At 40.6% G+C, this 21,922-nt stretch overlaps 1 protein-coding gene across 1 annotated transcript in view; it reads left to right on the top strand.

Moving 5' to 3' along the window:
• The window catches only part of LOC126109774 (zinc finger protein 830), a 48,990-nt gene extending 29,402 nt beyond the window's left edge, over positions 1 to 19,588 (top strand). Inside the window, exons 4-5 of the mRNA XM_049914828.1 lie at positions 5,998 to 6,167; positions 19,270 to 19,588. Coding sequence (XP_049770785.1) covers positions 5,998 to 6,167; positions 19,270 to 19,438 — 339 coding nt within the window. The 3' untranslated portion in view covers positions 19,439 to 19,588. The remainder of the gene's footprint in view (positions 1 to 5,997; positions 6,168 to 19,269) is intronic.
• Positions 19,589 to 21,922: the final 2,334 nt, after the last annotated feature.

The following is a 21,922-nucleotide window of genomic DNA, read 5'->3' as shown; positions in this document are numbered from 1 at the left end:
CAACAGTATACTGCACACCTTTCTGCACAAGAGTTAAGGAAGTCCAAAGCAAATGCAGGTTTGATTTCTGCCGAGTATTAACTAGTGAAAGCTGCTTATCCTGGGGAATAAGCTAATATTGTTAACAATAAATGACAGTAAGGAATATATATATTGAGAGGTCAATGTCAAAATACCCAGACTCATGAACAGGGGTCGACGAGAGGTTTGTGAACTTACACCACTTATTGCCTGAACTGACCATTTCAGTGCCAAAAATATCCTTTTAAAATGGGAAGAGTTACCCCAAACTATAATACCGTATGACATAAGTGAATGAAAATAAGCAAAGTAGACTAATTTTCATGCCTGATGTTCACTCACTTCATATAGCGTTCAAATAGTAAAAATGGCAGCATTGAGTCTTTGAACAAGATCGTGAACATGGGCTTTCCATGACAGTTTACTATCTATCTGAACACCTAGAAATTTGAACTGTTCAATTTCACTAATCATATGCCCATTCTGCGAAATTAAAATGTCAGGTTTTGTTGAATTGTGTGTTAGAAACTGTAAAAAATGAGTCTTACATTGATTTAGCGTTAGTGTTTTTTCTACAAGCCATGAACTTACATCATGAACTGCACTATTTGAAACCGAGCCAGTGTTGCACTCAACATCCTTTACTACCAAGCTAGTGTCATTAGCCAATAGAAATATTTCAGAGTTACCCATAATACTAGAGGGCATATCATTTATATAAATAAGGAACAGGAGTGTCCCCAACACTGATCCCTGGGGCACCTCCCACTTTACTGTACCCCACTCCGACTCCACATCACAGCCATTCTCAACATTGTGACTAATGACCTTTTGCTGTCTGTTGCTAAAGTAAGAGGTGAACCAGTTGTGAGCTACTCCCCATATTCCGTAATGATCCAACCTCTGGAACAATATTTTGTGATTAAAACAATCAAACGCCATAGTTAAATAAAAAAAAATATGTCTAATGTTCGAAACCTTTCGTTTAACTCATCCAGTACCTCATAGAGAAAAGAGAATGTAGCATTTTTAGTTCTCAGACAACTTTTAAAGCTGAACTGTACATTTGATAGCAAATCATTTGATATAAAATGTTCAATTATCTTTGCATACACAGCCTTTTCACTAACTTTAGAAAACACTGATAGCATAGAAATAGGACTAAAATTGTCTATATTATCCTTTTCTCCCTTTTCATAAAGCTGCTTTACTACTGAGTACTTTAATCGTTCAGGAAGATGACCATTTCTAAAGGAAAAATTACAAATATGGCTAAATGCAGGGCTAACATGTGCAGCACAGTACTTTAATATTCTGCTAGGCACTCCCTTATATCAATGAGAGACCTTAGTCTTCATTGATTTAATTAGTGACTCAATATCCCCCTTGTCTGTATCACAGAGGAGTGTTTCAGACATCAATGTCAGAAAGGCATTTGCCATGAAAGTTATAGGATTCCCTGTAGAAACTAAATTTTTATTTAATTCACCAGCGATGCTCAGAAAATGATTGTTAAATACTGTACATATGTCTGGTTTATCAGTAACAGAAATATTTTTACTATGTACTGACTTTATATTGTCGAACTTGTGTTACTGACCAGACACTTCCTTCACAACTGACCATATGGTTTTGAATTTATCCTGTGAATTAGCTATTCTATTTACATATCACATACTCTTTGCCTTCCTAATAACATTTGAAGCACCTTACAATACTGTTTGTAATGGGCTACTGCAGCTTGATTGTGACTACTTCTAACATTTTGATATAATTCCCTCATTGTTCTACATGATATCCTTATCCCACAAGTCAGCCATCCGGGCTTCCTATTACTGCTAGTACACCATTTAGAACGTTCTAATGGAAAACATCTCTCAAAGAGCATGAGAAATGTGTTAAGGAAAGCATTATATTTATCATCTATTTATCGGCACTATAAACATCCTGCCACTCTTGTTCCTTGACAACGTTTAAAAAACTCTCTATTGCTGATGGATTAACTTTCCTACATAGTTTGTAATTATATATGACATTTGTTTGAGTACAAAAGCCTTTTAGTGTTAAAATTTGTGCATCATGGTCTGAAAGGCTGTTCACCGTTTTACTAACAGAATGCCCATCTAGTAATGAAGAATGAATGAAAATATTGTCTATGTCTGTGCTACTGTTCCCCTGCACCCTAGTTGGAAAAAAAAAACACAGTGTGCATCAGATCTTATGAATTTAGGAGATCTACCAACATCCTTTTTCTTGCACCACCATATACAAAATTTATATTGAAGTCACCACATATTACTAATTTGTGGTACTTTCTGTAAAGTGAAGCAAGAGTCAGCTTGAGCAGAAATGTTCTGAAGTCAGAGTTAGGGGAGCTATAAACAACAACAATTAGAAGTTTAGTTTTAATAAATACAAATGTCCCTGCACAACATTCAAATATCTGTTCAGCTCAGTGCCTTAATACATCTATGGACTCGAAAGGAATAGTGTTTTTCACATACATTGCTACTCCCCCACCCCGCAAAGAACTCCTTGAAAAACAGCCAGCTAAACTGTATCTTGTAAAGGAAGCCTCTGAATTGTCAAATTATTTAAGTGGTGCTCTGACATACCAGTAGCTTCAGAGTCAACATCTATAAGCAGTTCATTAACTTTATCCCTAATACATCTTATATTTTGATGGAGTGTGCTAATTCCGTCTCTACTTGGAAACATGACATCCTCTGAAGGTGAGCCCTTAGTTACACGGACTTCCTGTAAGCAGGTGTACTGGTATGAAATGAGCGTTTTTTTTTGTGATAATGAAACACTAATTTTGAATTGAAAAGTAAAAACATTTTATTCAAAGTACTGACTATGTACTGATTTCTATACATTTTGATCACCTTTCTGGCAATTTGTGGACACCACGCCAATAGAAATGTTCGTCTTTTGAAGCAAACCAATCAGACACCCAATTTTCGACTTCTTTGTAGGAACAGAAATGTTCTTCAGCCAATGCGTGTCCCATTGATGAAAACAAATGGTAGTCGGAAGGGGCCACGTCTGGTGAATACGGCGGGTGGGGTAGCAGCTCCCAGCCAAGTGTTTTGATTGTATCCTGAACCAGTTTTGCTTTGTGCGCAGGTGCATTTTCGTGTAAAAAAAATTACTTTGCCATGCCTTCTGGCCCATTCTGGTCTTTTTTCGATCAATGCATAGTTCAGATTGATCATTTGTTGTCTGCAGCGATTAGTATTCGGGTTTTAGAAGCTCATGATACACCACACCTTTCTGATCCCACCAAACAGAGAGCATTGTTTCTTGCCAAATCGATCTGGTTTTGCAGTCGATGTTGATGGTTGTCCCGGATTAACCCATGATTTTTCCCATTTAGGATTCTTAAAATAAATCCATTTTTCATCGCTAGTAATAATTCGATGCAAAACTGATTTTCTTTCATGTCTTTGAAGCAAAATTTGACAAATGGTTTTTCGGTTTTCCATCTGTCTTTCATTCAATTCATGTGGCACCCATTTTCCACACTTTTGGATCTTTCCCATAGCTTTCAAAGGGTCAGAAACTGTTTGTTGTGCAACATTTAGCATTGCTGCCATTTGCTTCTGACTCAAAGTATCATCTCCATCCAATATTGCTTGCAATTCAGCGTCTTCGAACTTTTTTGTTGGTCTTCCACGTTCTTCATTTCTTACATCAAAATCATTATTTCTGAACCGTTGAAACCATCTTTTGCATGTTGCTTCTGATAGAGCATGATCACCATATGCCTCGACAAGCATTCGATGCGACTCTGCAGCACTTTTTTTCAAATGAAAACAAAAAATTAATGCTTTCTGCAAATCATCACTTTCTGGTTCAAAGTTTGACATTGTTAACATGATGAAAACATATGATGTTGTTTGTTCCATGACTTGATGTATACTAAAAAAAAAAAAAAAAAAAAAAAAAAAAAAAAAAAAAAAAGGCTCATTCACAACAAATGTTCCCTATCGACACATTTGTATCTTAACGCTCATTTCTCATTTCATTCCGGTACAACTGGTATACCTATCAGTTGACTTCAGTCTACAAAAGGTGCAGCTCTAACACCAACTACTACATAAATTTTTCCATGAGTGATCCCACCACTACATTGTCACCTATAAGCTTTGTCAGCCTCCTCTCCCCATACCTATTGAGGTGCAGGCCATGCCTATTGAAACCTGATCTACCGATACACCCATCTGGCACCACTGAAATGTGACGCGTGCCCTCTGCCATCAGCGCCCTCTCCAGCCCCATTTAACACACCTAACAGCTGCATTAAGATGAGGCCGATCATAACGCTGAAACAGTTGCACAAAATGCACTTTAGTGCCACCAGTTTGAGTCGCTATCTTTACCAGGTCACAACCTGCATCATATTCCCCGTCTCTATCAAGACTTTTCCCTGCTCCACCCACTATCGCTACCTGATCCTCCTTCATAAAATTCCTGCATAACTCCCCTATGCTGTCAGTCACCTGAGCCAACCCTGCACTAGGCTTCACAATGCTGGTGACCTGGTACTCACTCTCTAACACTTCTTGTAACTGCTGGCCCACACCTCTCCCGTGTGAACTACCTAGCAGCAGAACCTTCTTCTTTCTGTTAGACTTTGCAACTGACCTAGGCCTCCTAACTGCTGAGGACTGCTGTATGTTCCCTCCATCTACAGCGACAACTCTGATAGTTGGTTAAATCTATTGCATATACACAAAGTATAACTGTCTAAATACCTCCTCCTCCTAGCTGCTTTCTTTCCAACTGCCAATTCCCATTCCCCACCACCCTTCACCCTCCTCAACCTATCTAGTTCCTCCTTTGCGCGTTTAACTGCACCTAAAGGGCACAGATCTTTCGCTCCTATTCCTCTGTAAACTTTTCTACTTCAGATTCCGCATTCCCAGGAGAGGATCTTGCTAGAATGCCCACTGGCTTCCCCACTGCATTCCCCCCAATGAAAATACTTCGAACAAATCCCACACCGTATCTCACTACTCACAAACCTAAGACAGAGCCCACACATCTCACTCATCCTAGAGCTCACACTACTCATGTACCTGCGCATCGATCGAACTTACTGGTAACAAATCTTTCAGCCCTCCGCTGAATTGCTTCAGTGTCTTCTTTCAATTGGACCTAATGAGGATCACAAACACTCGAGCAGTATTCGAGAGTGGGTCGCACTGGTATCATGTATGCAGTCTCTTTTATACATGAACCACACATTCCTAAAATTCTCCCAATAAACTGAAGTTGACGATTTGCCTTCCCTACTACAATCCCTATGTGCTTGTTCCTTTTTGTATATTTTGCAACTGAGGCTGGGTAACAGTTATAGCCATTTAGTAATATAAATTTGACAATGTGTCAAACAATTTTTGTGCTTGTGAGCTTGATTCCTTTTGAATGTAACACAGACATATAATTGGTGAGTATGAGAACTAACTGTAACATTATGTCTGTAGAATATGTTATAAAACACTAACTTTCAAACTGGTGCAATATACGTGCCATTTTTGGAACTCCCTAGTAGCTTAAAACTGTGTGTCAGACCCAAACTGATAATTGGTGTTTTGCCTTTTGCTGCAATGCACTTACAGACTGAGCTATTTGGGTATGACTCTGAAAGTAGAGAAGAGAATCTGGTGGGATTAAAGCTGTGAAGGCAGGTCGTGTGTCATAACTGGATTGCTCATTTAGTAAGAATGTTGCCCACAAAATGGCAAGTTACTGGTTTGAGTCCCAGTCTGGCGTGCAGTTTTAATTGGCCAAGAAGTTTCAGAAGTTTGAGACCTTATTCATCTTCGGAGGAGGGCATCTTTTTATGTATGTGCTAACAGTGTAAAAGACAATGTTTCAAATTGTCTTTGACAAACTATTTTGTGTATTGTCTAATGTTTTCTTCGTCTTTCTGTTTTCAATTTGTTGGAACATGAATTTTGAATACAGGCTCGAAATGTGGAGTATAAAGACCCAGTGGAGGAGGAGTGGGAGAGGTTCCAGCGAGAGATTAAGGCGACGGAGAACATGTCTGCTGCCATTATAGCAGAGGACCAGGAGGCAGCGACTGCAGAGAGGCAGATAGATGAGATAGACGAGCAGATACGCAACTGGTCCAGGTAATGTGCCTATCCTCTTGTCTATAGTTTGTGTATACTGAGGGTATATAGGGTGATTTTGCTGAATGTAGACTACCTACAGGAAACAATACCCGACAGGAAAAGGAGCAAAAAAGGTCATATGGACACACGGCCTGAAGCGCATTGTGTCTTCGGTACAGCGTATTTACTAATCCATCGTGTCTCTACAGTTCAGTGCAGTGCACAACATGCTACAATGAGACCTCCGTTAGATGAGTTCTTCAGATTGGCCCCCGTGGGCATTTAAGCTTGTGTGGACATGTTGCAGCAGTGCCTGGCACAGATGTTTAGATGTGTAATATTGCAGTCAGAGTGTCACAGGCAACACATTGTTATAGTGGCTGCTCACCCACAATGGGCTTTGTATGCACATCTTTCAAGTGCCCACACAGGCAGGAATCTAAAGGGTTGAGTTCCAGTGACCAGGTGGACAATGCGACAGGGCCACTTCGTCTGATCCATTGGCCATGGTAGGTGTTGTCAAGATGCCTCCGCATAGAAATTTGTAAGTGAGCTGGAGCACCATCATGTAGTAGCCACACTACCCTTTGTGCCACCAAAGGCAATACTTCCAGCAGGGAGACAGAGAACCCCAGGAAGTGGAGATATGCGTATCTTGTGACTGGTCCCACGAGCCGGTTGATGATAATCCCCAATCAGACGTTACGGCTGAACCAGTGCTGATGGTTCACTGCCACAGTAATGTAGGATTCTCCGTAGCCCGCAAGTGGATGTTGTGAAGGTTGACCGTACTGCCCCTCGCAACCTTTTCTGGGAATAGGATGGATGACAGGAAGCCCTGACCTGTGGGGGCATGCGCGCTGAACCGGTAACAGAAACCATCACGGAGACAAGTCTATAGATAAGGCCTGCATATGTTATAAGTTGTATGGATATTCCCAGTTATAATGTAGAACTGTCCACATGGTTTGTTGGCTTACACCATGTTTTGGGCCACCTTTGTGTTGTCGACACAGGAGTCATATTCTGCAACTTTCAACACCTGTTCCTACAAGGCCCATGTACGTACTGGGCATATCTGTCTTTTATAGTTATCCACTCATGTAAACAAGACCATCTCACACAAATGGTGAAACTGTGTTGCAAATAGTGTATGGTGTGGTTACTTTCAATAGGGATACTTTTAGCAGCACGGCCATACTGCTGCCCACCCGTAGCCACTTGCCTCTCTGCATAAACAGACTGTGTTGGCCTGTTCTGGTCAGTATAGTCGGCTTTTGTCTCTCTGTGCTGCACTATGTGATATACCGTATTTACTCGAATCTAAGCCGCACTTTTTTTTCGGTTTTTGTAATCCAAAAAACCGCCTGCGGCTTAGAATCGAATGCAAAGCAAGCGGAAGTTGTGAAAAATGTTGGTAGGTGCCGCCACAACGAACTTCTGCCGTCGAATATATGTAGCGCTACACAAGCATGCTTTGTGGACACAAAGGTAAATACTGGCGCCAAAATCTTTTTTTTCTCCGCCCCGAGTTTCGACTACTGCATTTTCATACATTATCCAATGAAGTAAATACAAATTCCGTATTGTTCATCTTCGAATGTGGCAGAATTTCAATGTACTACGAAAATCCGACTGGCAAGACTGTTTGTTTGTCAATATGGCCAACTCTATGTTCCGAGTTTTTTCCTACCTGTGAGAAGAGATGGTTGCTAATAGGAACCTGATGAAATGTGAATCACATGCAGTATTCTCTTCACCATAAGAATAATACAAAAATAAACATTTTGCCATGTATTCTTTCGTGTTTGCTACTACCTCATTTAAATCCTGTCTGCCTAATAAACTACGAAACTAGAGTGAAACAACAGCAAACGCGGAAGAATATACGTATCGTGTCATGTTTATATTCGTATTATTCTTATGCCTAACAGTGATATAGTCAGAAATGAAGCACGGCAACTGACTAGATTTTAAATGTAAGATGACTAATTTCTGCGCAGAATTTGATGTACTAAAGAAGCGGCCGCAAAGATTTTCAAACGGAGAAAAATTTGCGCCTAACTCTCGTTCAGAACATGTTCTATCATACGCAGCAAGGTTACTAAATAATAGATACGCAGTCTATTATTTGGTTCTTGTTGATCATTATCAAAGAAAGCAGCAATGTAAGTAACAACAAATAGCAGTCTCTTGCCACTGTTTCGCTAAAAAGCGGCGGTAGCGCGCACAAAAGCAAGTCATGCCGCGAGCGGCGACAGGCCGTAAACACGCACTATCAGAATGCGACAAACAATGCATGACACAGTACAGTAATGCATTTTCAGCTTAGAGTGACGTAAACACCTATAACAAAGAAAACGGCACTTATCAGATCAAAGCAAAATAAGCAATCGATTCAAACCAGACGAAGCACATGAAAAAGGAAGGGTACCCGTATAAATACGGACGGAGCGCCTGACGCATAGCAATGGCTACCTGGTAAAGCTTAACTGCTAAGCTTACGACTCGAACCAAACTACTGTAGATGTATCGTCTTCCATTCGACCTAAATTGTGTCGCATATTACAATGGACCAACTTTGTTTCGATTTGGAGGTGGGGCCTAAAACTTTTCTCCCCCCTTGAATTTCGAGTCTCAAATTTCAGGTGCGGCTTAGATCCGGGAAATCATTTTTTCCTTTATTTCGAGTCTCATTTTTCAGGTGCGGCTTAGATTCGAGTGCGGCTTAGAGTCGAGTAAATACGGTAGGTCCACACCAGAATGAGTCAGCAGTGGCAGTGAAGAGGATGATCCCTAGTACTGATGTCTTGATTGTGCTACCATTGTGAACAACATTGTTTCCCTCTTGAGTCTGGAGCTAAAACACAAGTATTAGGGTGGTGCATAAGTTCATACTGTTTTTCCATAACCGTAATAAAGACTTCGAAAACTCACAAGAGAAGTTTCAGACACCAATAGTATATTCTCCTTCACTATTTACAACAGTTTGCCAATGCTGCAGTAACTTTTCAGTTCCACGACTGTAGAAATCACATGGTTTTGAGTCGAAGAACTCATCAAGCTCTGTTCAGAGTTCATTTTCATCCAGAAAGGAAGTTCCGTGAAGGTTGTTTGATGGAGAGCAGAAAAGGTGAAACTCTGAAGGTGCAAGATCAGGTGAATAAGGTGGATGCAGAATGACTCCCCAACCCTATGCCTTTATAGTGTTTTTTTTTTTTTTTCCCCAGTCTAACAGAATGCGGGCAGGCATTATTGTGAAGTGGCATCACTTCGTGCAGTCTTCCTGGTTGTTGTTCTTGGATTGCGTCTGCAAGACGTCTCAATTGTTGACAGTAAAATGTCAGAGGTGGTGATTACACCTCGGGGAAACAATTCGCTGTACACCACACTATCGCTGTTCCACAGGATGTGTAACATTATCTTTTGTGGATGCGCACATAGATATATGGAGAGTTGCTGCCTTGTATGGGCTCAACCATTCCTCTCTCTTCTTTATGTTAGCATAAAGACACCATTTCTCATCACCAGTAACAACTCAGGATACGAATGGTCAGGGTGGTTTATGACCCAATTGATGGTGAGCAAGCAGACATGTACATATTGCCATCCGCCTGATTTTTGTGATATTGGCGTCGTACCTATACACCCAATTTTTGAACTTTCCCCAGTGCACACAAATGTCACACAATGATGGAATAACATTTCATTGCATTTTCCAATAAATGAGTACACTGATGTCGATCACTGCGGATTAATGCATTTAAATGATCTTCATCAGACCCTGAAAGTTTTCCTGAATATGGTGAATCACTAATGTCAAAACGGTCCTCCGTAGAATAAGAAAACCATTTTCTTGTCATGCTCTATCCAGTGGCAACATCTCCATACATGGCACAAATATTTCTGGCTGCCTCTGCTACTGTCACTCCCCTATTGAAAAACTGAAGAATATTTTGGAAATGTTCCGCATTCTCCATGTGGCATTCCATCTTCTAGGATCCACGGCTCCACTCGCTATATGTCCACGGCTCCACTCACTATATACGCTCCACAGTATGTAAACTCAAATAGCAATAGTGAACTAAAAGTAAAAAATGATAATCTATTAATAAACTTGTAGCAACCAGAGGTCAATATGCAAAACAAAAATGCTATGAACTTGTGCACCAACTTAATACAAACAGAACATTTCTGCTTATCTGATATTATTTTTGTGTGAGCTTTCAATCACGAAAACCTACACTTCTCAAAGATATTATATCTCCATTGTGAAGTGTTCAGAAAAAAGACTAAAATAATCTTCTCATCTTCGGGTGAAAATCTTAAGGAAGATCTGTGGTCCAATACAAGATGAGATCTCTGGAGAATGGAAGATCCAGCATAATTGTGAGCTGGATAAAATCTACAGTAAACCAAACATTGGAGGCCTGATGAGAAGCTAGATGAAATCCACAAGGACTTCCTGCAAATCAGCATAGAGGGTGAGTGGTAACAGAAGGCACACAGCAGAATCCAGTGGAAGAAGAATCTTGTAGATGCATTTGGTCCTCTGGGTCTGATTGCATAAACTAAGCTCTTCAAGTATGTGAACCTCCCTTGGAATGCGTATCAGGACATACGTCCATTTTCGTTCCTTATCCTCTCAAGGAGTGTTTCCTGCAGTTTGTTCCCATTTATGAAAATCACTCTGCATTTTCATACAAATATCTCACATTTGATGATGATAATGATGGTGCTCTTGATATCAAACACAAACCACTTTTTTCCCATGTATTGAGAGAGAGAGAGAGAGAGAGAGAGAGAGAGAGAGAGAGAGAGGGAGAGAGATGTAAGGACAGAGCTAGTTAGGTGTTGGCAAGATTGAGCAATGTAAGACATTAATGTTGTGTGGCACAAATGTATCCATTTGAGAGAGACCCTTAAAATCTAAGAGATATTTATCTTAGGAATCACAAATTTTTCTGTTATCCAAAATCACAAAAATATGCTTATTTCCATACTATGATTTATCAACACCATACAAAGAGAGATACAAATCCTAAAACATGTTGAAGAACAAAATGATTGTGATCCTAAAATTGTTACTTGCCAGTATCATAGATACACTAGGCCTATACAATCCACTATACGTAAGGAAATAAAGCTGACAGGAGTATTACCAACAACACAAAAATTTATATATACAGTGCTGCATATCTAGGAATGATATTTCACACAACGAACACATTACTGAAACGCACTAACATAAAATTTGCGTACTAGATGTGACACAATCTTTGAACACTACTGAACTCTTGACAAACAAAAACAATCATATATTCATATCCAGGCATATGTAAAATTCACTGTGAAATATGTGATAAATTCTGGATAGGTCAAACTGGACATAATTTCAGTACTTGATATCGAGAATGACAGTAAGCCAGCCAAAAAGGCCTCCTTGCGAACTAGACCCCCCCCCCCCCCCCCCCACACACACACACGATCACCATCACCATCTCTGGCCACCTCGGGCCCAGAAGACCAGCCATTTGTGCTGTTAATTAAAATTTTAGTGGCACATTTGTGTTGAATATATCTTAAAGGGTAACACATGCTAAAAAAGACCAAGCTTCAAGGTTAGCTCTTCACATTTATTTTAGTTCTTTCATACATTACAAATTATGTAATAATGATGGCAAAAGGTATAATTATTGTTAAAAAAAAAGTACAAGTTAAGTTCTTCAGCAATATCATAGGTAACTGACTCTTCTACGGAAAACTCAAAGTTCTTGATGGAACATATATTCAGCCAGGAAACTCACAAAACATTTCATACACAGCAGTGAAATTTATAATTGTGCATGCCAGAAATATTCAGCTGCTGCTGTGTTACCATGCCCTCATAAAAATTTTTGACAACCAGTATTATATATGAAAGCTTAACTTTTCTTGTGGGTATATTGTTTTTTATATTAATTCAAACCATTAACTTTTGCTGTTGATGTGTTTGCAGTACTTAACAGTAATGTTGCCATTGGCTGAGTACATCTTACGTCCTATGCTCTGAATCTCTGCTGTCATTGGCAGGCGAGATCATGTGACATGAACCATGATTGGCTGACAAAAGTGCATTGCAGTCTCAATTTCAGTGCTCTGAAGCTACCACACTGTATTTGGTAGAACTCGTATTATGCTTTCGGAATACAAAAATATGCAGTGTACATGTTACCGTGGCGCAAAGATCTTTCCAGATTTATTTATTTATATTTGCTATGTTTTGTTTCCTAAAAAGCTGGGAAGTTGTATGCTGGTGTATAAAACCTTTACCATTCAAAGGATTGAATCCTTCTGAATCTGCTTGCTCATCTTTTGGTCTACCTCTACAATTTTTACCCCTCACACCTCCCTCCAGTACTAAATTGGTGATCCCTTGATGTTTCAGAATGGGTCCTATCATCTAATCTCTTCGTCTAGTCAAGTTGTGCCACAAATTTCTTTTCTCCCCAGTTCCGTTCAGTGCCTCCTAATTAGTTACGTATCTATCCACCTAATCTTCAGCAGTCTTCTATAGCATCACATTTCAAAAGCTTCTATTCTCTTCTTGTCTTCTTCTATTCTCTTCTTGTCTTAATTGTTAACCATCCACGTTTCACTTCTATGCATGGCTACAATCAAGACACGTACTTCCAGAAAAGCCTTTCTAATGCTTCAATCTATACTCAATGTTAACAATTTTTTTTTTTTTCCTGAAACGCTTTTCTTGCCATTGTCAGTCTAAATTTTGTATCCTCTCTATTTCACCCATCATCAGTAATTGTGCTGTCCAGATAGCAAAACTCATCTCTTTCCTAATCTAATTCTGTCATCACCACCTGCATTAATTCAACTACATTTCATTACCCTTGTTTTACTTTTGTTGGCGTCCATCTTATATCTTCCTTTCAAGACTCTGTCCATTCCAATCAACTGCTCCTGCTCCTGCTGTTGTCCTTTGTTATCTCTGACAGAACTACAATGTCATTGGCAAACCTTGAAGTTTTTATTTCTTCCCCTTGATTTTTAATTCCTACTCCAGATTTTTCTTTTGTTTTCTTTACTGCTTGCTCAGTGTACAGATTGACTGGCATTGGTGGTAGGCTACAATCCTTTCTCACCCCCATCTCAACTGCTGCTTCCCTTTCATGCCCCTCGACTCCTATAACTACTTTCTGGGTTCCCTACAAGTTGTAAATAGCCTTCCATTCCCTGTGTTTTACCCCTGCTATCTTTGGAATTTCAGAGAATGTATTTCAGTCAACATTGTTAAAAGCTGTCTCCAAGTCTACAAATGCTATAAATGTTGGTTTTGCCTTTCCTTAACCTATCTTCTTAGATAAGTTTCTGCCAATTTTTTCCATTCTTCTGTAAAGAATCCACATTAGCATATTGCAACTGTGGCATATTAACCTGATAGTTTGGTAATATTCACATTTGTCAGCACCTGCTTTCTTTGGAATTGGAATAATTACATTCTTCCTGAAGCCTGAGAGTATTTCACCTCTCTCGTACATCTTGCATGCCAGATGGAAGAGTTTTGTCATGCTGGCTTTCCTAAGGCTGTCAGTAGTCCTGACAGAATGTCATCAAGCCCTGGGCCCTTGTTTCAGTGTTTTAGGTCTTTCAGTGCTGTGTCAGATTCTTCTTGCAGTATCATATCTCCCTTCTCATCTTCACCTATATCCTTTTCCATTTCTATAATATTGTCTTCAAGTTCATCTCCCTTGTACAGACCCTCTAAATACTCCTTCCACCTTTCCCTTCTATGCTTAGGATTGGTTTTCCATCTGAGCTCTTGATATTCATACATCTGCTTCTCTTTTCTCCAAAGGCCTCTTTAATTTTCCTGTAGATGGTACAAATCTTTCTCCTTGTGAAGTATGCTTTTAAAACCTCACATTTGTCCTCTAGCTGTTTCTACTTAGCCATTTTGCACTTCCTGTCAATCTCATTTTTTAGACATTTGTATCTCTTTTGCCTGCTTCATTTGGTGCATTTTTACGTTCTCCTATCATCAATTAAATTCAATGTTTCGTATATTACCCAAGGATTTCTATTAGGCCTTGTCGTTTTTCCTATTACATCTTCTGCTGCCTTCACTATTTCATTCATCAAAGCTAGCCATTCATCATCTACTGTATTCCTTTCCTCTGTTCTAGTCAATTGTTGCCTAATGCTACTTGTGAAACTCTCAACAACCTCTGGTTCTTTTAACCTATCCAGGTTGTATCTCCTTTATTTCCTTTTAGCAATTTCTTTAGTTTTCATCTATGGTTCATAACAAATAAATTGTGGTCAGAGTGCCCATCTGCTCTGGAAATGTCTTCATGGTTTAAAATCTGGTTCCGAAATCTCTGTCTTATCATTATATAATAAACCTGAAACTGTCTGGTGTCTCAAAGTCTGTTCCATGTAAACAACCTTCTTTCATGATTCTTAAACCAAGTCTTTACTGTGATTAATTTTTGTCATATTTATTCACATTTAAAGAGTGTCTCCATTGATTACACCAAGTGGAAACTTTGTCCAAGTCTGCCTGCATTTCCATAGGATCGTCCAGCGATGATGCTTTGTTGTGGGCAGCACCAAACAGTGAACAGTCTTATAGTGTTTCCACACTATAAATTGCTTATGTATGAGGGTTGTCCAGAAAGCAAGGTCTGAATTGCCGCAGCTAATTGAATGTTGTGCAAACATTGAAACATGCATGCACACCAACTTGCGCCATGCCTTGCTTGTCAAATGGCACCATGTGCATTTATATTGTCCCAGTGCATTGTTTATAGTATCAGTTCAAGATGTTTAAAACAATTTACCAGCCTGCTTGGTGTTTCACAACAAGGAATGTTGCAGCAGTAGAAAATCATTGACAAATAAGTGACGTGTATATCCCCAATACGACAAGTGACAGCGAAGCGTGTAAGTGGGTGAGAGCTTTGGAGGATAGATGGGACATGTCCATGATGAACTGCAATGAGGCTGCCCTTCCATGATCTCAGTAGATTTGGTCAAAGCCATGGACAAAAAGATTTGTGAATACCAGCAATTCACAAGTTTGGACTTTCCAAACATGGGTAAAACTATTTCTCATAAAATTGTCTTTCAAAAGTTGCAACTTTCCAAATTGTACAGACCTTGGGTTCTCAGGCTACTGTCAAAGAAACACAAAATGGGAAAATGGCTTGTGCTATTGACATTTTTGACCAGTATCGTGCAAAAGGTGATCAGATTTTAGAGAAATTTGTAACAGGGGACGAGACATGGGTTTCTCACATAACCAATGTCAATCAATGGAATTCCGGCACACGACATGACTGGTCAAAGTCGAGGCCAAGCAGACAAGCTGAACACACAAGATAAGGGCAACTGTCTTTGAGGTTGATATGGAATCTTGTTAGTCGAGTTAATGCTGCAAAGGACAATAATATAAGGGGCATTTAAATGAAATCCGGTCACTTGTGTAAGGTAATGGTAACGGTTTTGTTAACTCAGAAATGTAGTTTTACACACTACCCATACTCAAAAGTAGTCACCAAAACTCTTAGCACATTTATCCCACTGCGACACTAGTCGGTCGATTCCATCCTTGAAGAAGCTAGGAGGCTGCTGTCGGATCCACGCCTGGATCCAGTCACACACTTCATTGTTTGTTGCGAATCAATGTCCGCAAATAGCTTGTTTTAGAGGTCCAAACACATGAAAGTCCATGGTGAAAGTTAAGGACTGTACTGTAGGTGTTCCAGCATTTCCCACTGAAACTGCTGCAGTGTCCTCTTCACCGCATTGGCCGCATGCAGGAGGATAACACCATTGGACAACATGCCTCGGCGTTTCAAACTGATGGCTCGTCTAAGGTTCTGTAAGGTGGCTTGATAATGCTGGACATTGATGGTCATTGCCCGTTCCAGGAACTCAACAAGAAATGGGCCCTTGTGGTTAGAAAAGGAGGACATCCTGACCTTACCAGAACTGGTGTGCATGGTCTTTAATTTCTTTGGAGGTGGTGAAGTCACATGTTTCCACTGCTTGCTCTGATGCTTACTTTCCGGTTCAAAATGTTGACACCGTGTTTCGTCACCTGTGACAAAATGTGACAGAAAGCTGTATTCCTCCTCATGATAATGTTGCAGATGACTCAAAGGCAGTGCCATTTGAATATTGCGTCGTTCAGCGGTCAGTTGGTGGGGAACCCACTGCGCGCAGATTATGGTGTGGGCGGTGCCCATGCTGATACCCAGTAACCAATAGATCTCTCAAGGAATCATTTGCGCCATTCCACAACACGTGAATGACTCTGACAGCCTCCATCCATCGATACATTTCACATCCTGCAATTCCCTCCACCTCCAAAAATTGAATCATTTGTCGTTGTTCCTGCTCATTCGCCTGCATGTTCGGTAGTGGACGATAACTTGTGGGAACTCCTTCTCTTCAGCGTGAAACCACACTGGTGCTATGCAGCATCAAACAGAGCACATGCGTCATCTCTCTACCAATAGATGGCGCCACGATACCCGCAGTTACGTGGTGCCACTTTAGATATGAGGCAAAGGTAGACACACTGACCATGTTTCATTTGAATGAACCTCATAAACGCGCCTACTTATTGCACTACCCTGGCTAAACTTTGATCTGCAGTACAGAATAAGTGATGTGGCCTTCTGACATCTGGAGTTTTGTTGCCACGTGAGAGTGAAACCCCGTTCTGCCATTCATACCCAAAATCTGGTCAGATATTTTGGCTGGGAACAGATTGTCCACTTATTGTACAGTCCAGACACTGAGCGATTTTCACTTGTTCCACTAACTATAGGAGTTTCTCAGCTGAAAGTGCTTAGCGACATATGACGAGGTGAAAGGAGCTGTTAAAGACTGGTTATCCTCACAGGCGGCACATGTCTGTGACTTAAGGGGAAAAAAAAAACCTTGTAAAATGTTATGTTTAATCCAATATGGAAACTATGTAGTTAAATAGAGAAACGTGAGGAATTAAATAAAAACAATTTATGTTGTATAAGAAATTAGAATGCTTTCTGAATAAGCCTCATATATTGAGAATATTAAAGATCCTATTACACTTCCTTGGTGCCTACTCATTACTTTTGATACTCTTGCACACAGTTGAAGCACCACAGAATGGCGTACCTGTATCTGACATCTGAGCTCAGTTTGATACTATTCGTAATTGGGCTAGGGCTGCTGTTGTTACCAGAGTTGGAAGCTCTGTGTACAGAATTTTGCGCTCTGTGTGCCGTCAAATCATCTATAAATGTAATTGTTTGTGTTTGTGTACTATATACACTGACGGGAAAAAAATAACAACACCAAGAAGAAGTTGTGAAATGAAATTGGTAAGCGCATTTTTACATCCAAAAGATGACATCTATAGAAATTTGGCACTTGTCCGGCATATGGCTGTGGCACATCGTACCGAGTCTGCAGGAATTTGAGCAGCAGTTGGCACCACAGTGACACAATGAACTTTTACTATTGGTTAATTCAAGGACAGCTCTGAGCCAGATGTCCTGTAGCATGCATTCCACTGACCCCAAACCACCACATTTTTGACTTCAGTTGTGTCAAGTGAGAGCTCATTGTGGAGTAGAATGACAGTCTGTTGTGTTTTCTGATGAAACATGGTTCTGTCTCATTGCCATTGACATTTGTGTGTCAGTTAGGAGCAGGCCAGGTGTGCATCTGTAACGAACCAGTCTGCGGCCTAGTCACACTGAACCTACACCTACACCAGACAGAGGTATAAACGTGTGGTCAGGGTGCATATGATAGCCACAAGAGTGCTCCTGCTGTTGTGTAAAATCGTATTGCTGTTGTGGTTATTGCACGCACCCTGACTGCAAATTTGTATCCCAGTGTGGTGGTTGTGCTGCCACTTACAAACAGCATTCCAGGGGGTGTTTTCCAGCTGGATAATACTTGTCCACACACCACTGTTGTAACTCAACACGCTCTATAGAGTGTCATCATGTCGCCTTGACCTGCTCGATCACCAGGTCTGTCTCTGGTTGAGCACATATGCAACATCATCGGACAACAACTCCAGGGTCGTCCTCAACCAGCATTAACCATCCCTGTACTGACTGACCAACCGCAACAGGCATGGAACTTCATCCCACAAACTTACATCTCACAACTGTAAGACACAATGTATGCAAGTTTGCAAGCTTGCATTCAAAATTTTGGGAGTTATACTTATTATAATGCACCAAAATTTCACATTTGCAGTGGTGTATCTCGAGCTCACATTAACCTGTGAGTTGCCTGCCCAGTTAGCTGTGCAATCTAATGCACTGCTTCATGGGCGGTCCCTGGCACAAATCTTCCCAGCAGATTAGTGTCGAGGTCCAGTGTGCTGGCCAGGCTGTGGATGCGTTTTTCCATCTGCCTCAGCGAATGCGGGCTGGTTCCCTTATTCTGCCTCAGTTACACTATGTCAGCAATTGCTGCGCAAACACTTTCTCCACATACGTGTGCACCATAATTACTCTACCATGCAAACATTGGGGTTACACTCATCTGGTGTCCACTGTGGGCTGAACCGCACACTAACCCTGGCCTGGGTTAAGTGTGGGGCAATGGTGAGGTGGATGGACTGCTGTAGCCTATTTTGGGGTTGTGTACCACTGCGGGCTAAGGTGGGGACGAAGACTCTCCGTCGTTTCTAGGTCCCCAGTTCCATACAGTACAATACAGCCTTTGAGTCTGCAGCATTAATCACTTTAATATGTTGTCTAGACAAATTCATTCACAACATTTCTGTACTCCACATTACTTGTTTCTAGGTGCGCTTTTTTTCTGTTAGTGTACTACACACACAATAAGTAAAATTTCATTATTTGCTGTCCTCCTTGGTGTTGCATTATTAATGGGTAACGGTGTATTAAAAAGAATTGAGGCAATTTCCCTACTCATCCTTGTCCTTCTGAGCTTGTGCTGCACCTCTGATGACCTCATTGTTGATGGGATCCCAAAAACCAAACTTCTTTCTCTCCTTGTATTTGATTTATTGAGTTAAAGCTTTCATTTCTGATGTCGTTGTTTCGTTATTAAATGATGAGTGTAAATTTGTCATTTATAACAGGGTTTTGGACCTCGAAAGGAAGAAGGAGCTAGTGGCGCAACAGTCGAACACTTCTGGGAAGGGCGGAGCAGGAGCCAGCGATGAAGAGTCGCCCAACAGTTCGGACGAGCTCGACCCTGACAGTTTTGACGAGTACCTGGACTGGCGAGCGAAAAAGTCCTTCAAGTGAGAAGGCGGATTGCAGTTTTGGATGCCATTGCCAGGTTACAGTGGAGGTGCATAACTGCTGTTGTTCCAACAACCACGTCTCAGATCATTTTTTGAAAAATAATGGGAGAATCGAGCAGTGTTCTTGTGGGTCTGCAACTGGACATTGTAATGTGTCTCAGAGAAGGTGATGCTGGTGACCTGCGTGCAATTTTGCCCTGAACTGTTATGCAAAATGCAGTCAGATACTTCCAACACAGTGTTTGGATGATTCTTCAGATTGTTGGTTGCTACCAAAAGGTACTTTGGTGCATTGTTGCTCAATTGTGATGGCAATATGAGGTTCTTAGTTTCTCCTATCAACACTTTCATAGTTGAACTTTTGTTTGATATTTACAGTACTACACATTTTAGGCTATGATAATCACTGCCAACATTGTATCGTATCAGAAGCATGTGTTTGCAAACGTAGTGTACATGATTCTGTCCTATAATTTAGGCAGTTGAGGTTCACCAAAGCTTTCTTTATGCATATTGGTTTGTTTCTATCAGTGCAGAGTGAGTGGTCTCAGTTACTTAATGTTGAGTTAAATATAGAGTGCAGTGAGAACAGAAAATCAGTTGTACACTTTATATTAGGATGGAAAGAGTGTATTGTGTAGTAGCAGATGGCTACAAATATCACTCATACAAGAGCTTACGTTTGACTATAATACATTATTTTATTTAACATATGACTAGAATGTTTTGAAATTGTATAGATGGGGTGCTTCGCATGTTGCTAGAAGTTGAATGTTCTGAATACTAGGAAGATTTTTTTTAGCATGTTAATATCTCTTGTCTGTATGTGGAAGGGTTCCTACCAACATGAATAAGCATATAGCCAAGAGAAGTTGTTTTGTGGACAACTGACTATAAGAACAATGTACCAGTTATCGTGGAGCAATGTTCAGCAATTGCGAAGACTAATAATGTATAAAAGACAATGAGTTTATCTCCTGTGGAGAATATTGTTTCTAGACAAGCAACAGAATTTGCAAAATATTTTTTGTGTAACCAGTCCTATGATTACAATAAAGATGTGAAATATCTGTTGAACACTGCTGCAGTTGTAAACGTAATAAAAATGACTGTTACTGTGCAACATAGGTTCTATACCAGTTATTTTGAGACATAACAAGGAAAAAAACCTAACATTAAGAGTAAGTTGCAAATTTAACTGCCTGCTTTGAACTTGAAAGATTGTGAGAGTTGTATAAAATTTATGTAAAAAATTTATAATGGTGTATATGAATAAATAATTTTGGATATTTCCTTGTACTTTGTGATCTTTACATTTTTTATTTTGCCCCTTGCACCAACTGCTGCTTCTTCTTCTTCTTCTTTTTTTAAAAATGTTAGTCATGTAATCACTCTTCTTCAGTTTTTGATAAATTGTGTTATCTTCCATTGTATTTTATTTGAATAACCATTGTATTTTATTTGAATAACCATTGTATTTTATTTGAATAACTATATTGCAGGACCTGCACCCCACCCCCATCCCATCGCCTCCTCCCTCCCTCCACCCCCATCTCTCTCTCTCTCTCTCTCTCTCTCTCTCTCTTTCTCTTTCTCTCTCTCTCTCTCTCTCTCTCCCTCTCCCTCTCCCCCCTCCCCCCTCCCCCTCCCCCTCCCCCCTCCCTCTCCCCCTCTCCCCCTCTCCCCCCCTCTCGCCCTCCACTCCCTCCCACCCTCTCTCCCCCTGCTTCTCCTCTCCTCCCTCTCCTCTCCCCTCACTCTGCTCCTCTCCTCCATCTCACCCTCCTTCCCCTCCCCACCACTGCCCCCTCTCTGATCTATGCTCTCCTCTCTCTCCTCTCTACCCTCACTCCTCTCCTCTCCCCCGTCACCCCCCTTCCCTCCCCATCTCCCCTCACACCTCACCTTCGCGAATCCCTGTCTCCCAATACACACACACACACACACACACACACACACACACACACACAAAATCAACTTATTTAACTACATATCGTACAAAATTAAATGCCATGCACTCACATTGCCATTTCTATGATATATAGTCAATGTTTTGCCTAGAATGTTTTGACACTAGCAACCTGTATCCTCAATTATGTGCTGTTGGGTCTCCAAAGGCTAAGGGAAGAAAACTCTGATTAAAAGTCACCCGTCCACCGGTAGGGGTTGGACGCAGGGTTGACAGCCCGCTCTGTAAAAAACAGTTGTTGCGGAACTTCTACAAAGTAAAGTCGGATGGATGAAGGAAGATGGACCTGGCATGGAAAAGGACAAAGAGGATGGAATACAAGTAAATGAAGGAGGGAAAATAAGGAAGAAGAGAAATATAAGGGTGGATCAGATCTATATATTGGTACTTGGAATGTGACATCCCTATATCAACCATGAGCACTGAAAGTAATGCTGAATCAAATAATGAATCTGAAGCAAAGTATAATAGCACTACAAGAAATTAGTTGGACAAGGAGTGGAGTTTTAGAAAAGA

This window comes from Schistocerca cancellata, chromosome 12 (genome assembly GCF_023864275.1).
Source record: "Schistocerca cancellata isolate TAMUIC-IGC-003103 chromosome 12, iqSchCanc2.1, whole genome shotgun sequence".
Lineage (NCBI taxonomy): Eukaryota > Metazoa > Arthropoda > Insecta > Orthoptera > Acrididae > Schistocerca > Schistocerca cancellata.
The sequence above is the reverse complement of the archived record's forward strand: the minus strand, read 5'-3'. Positions and strand labels throughout refer to the sequence as shown.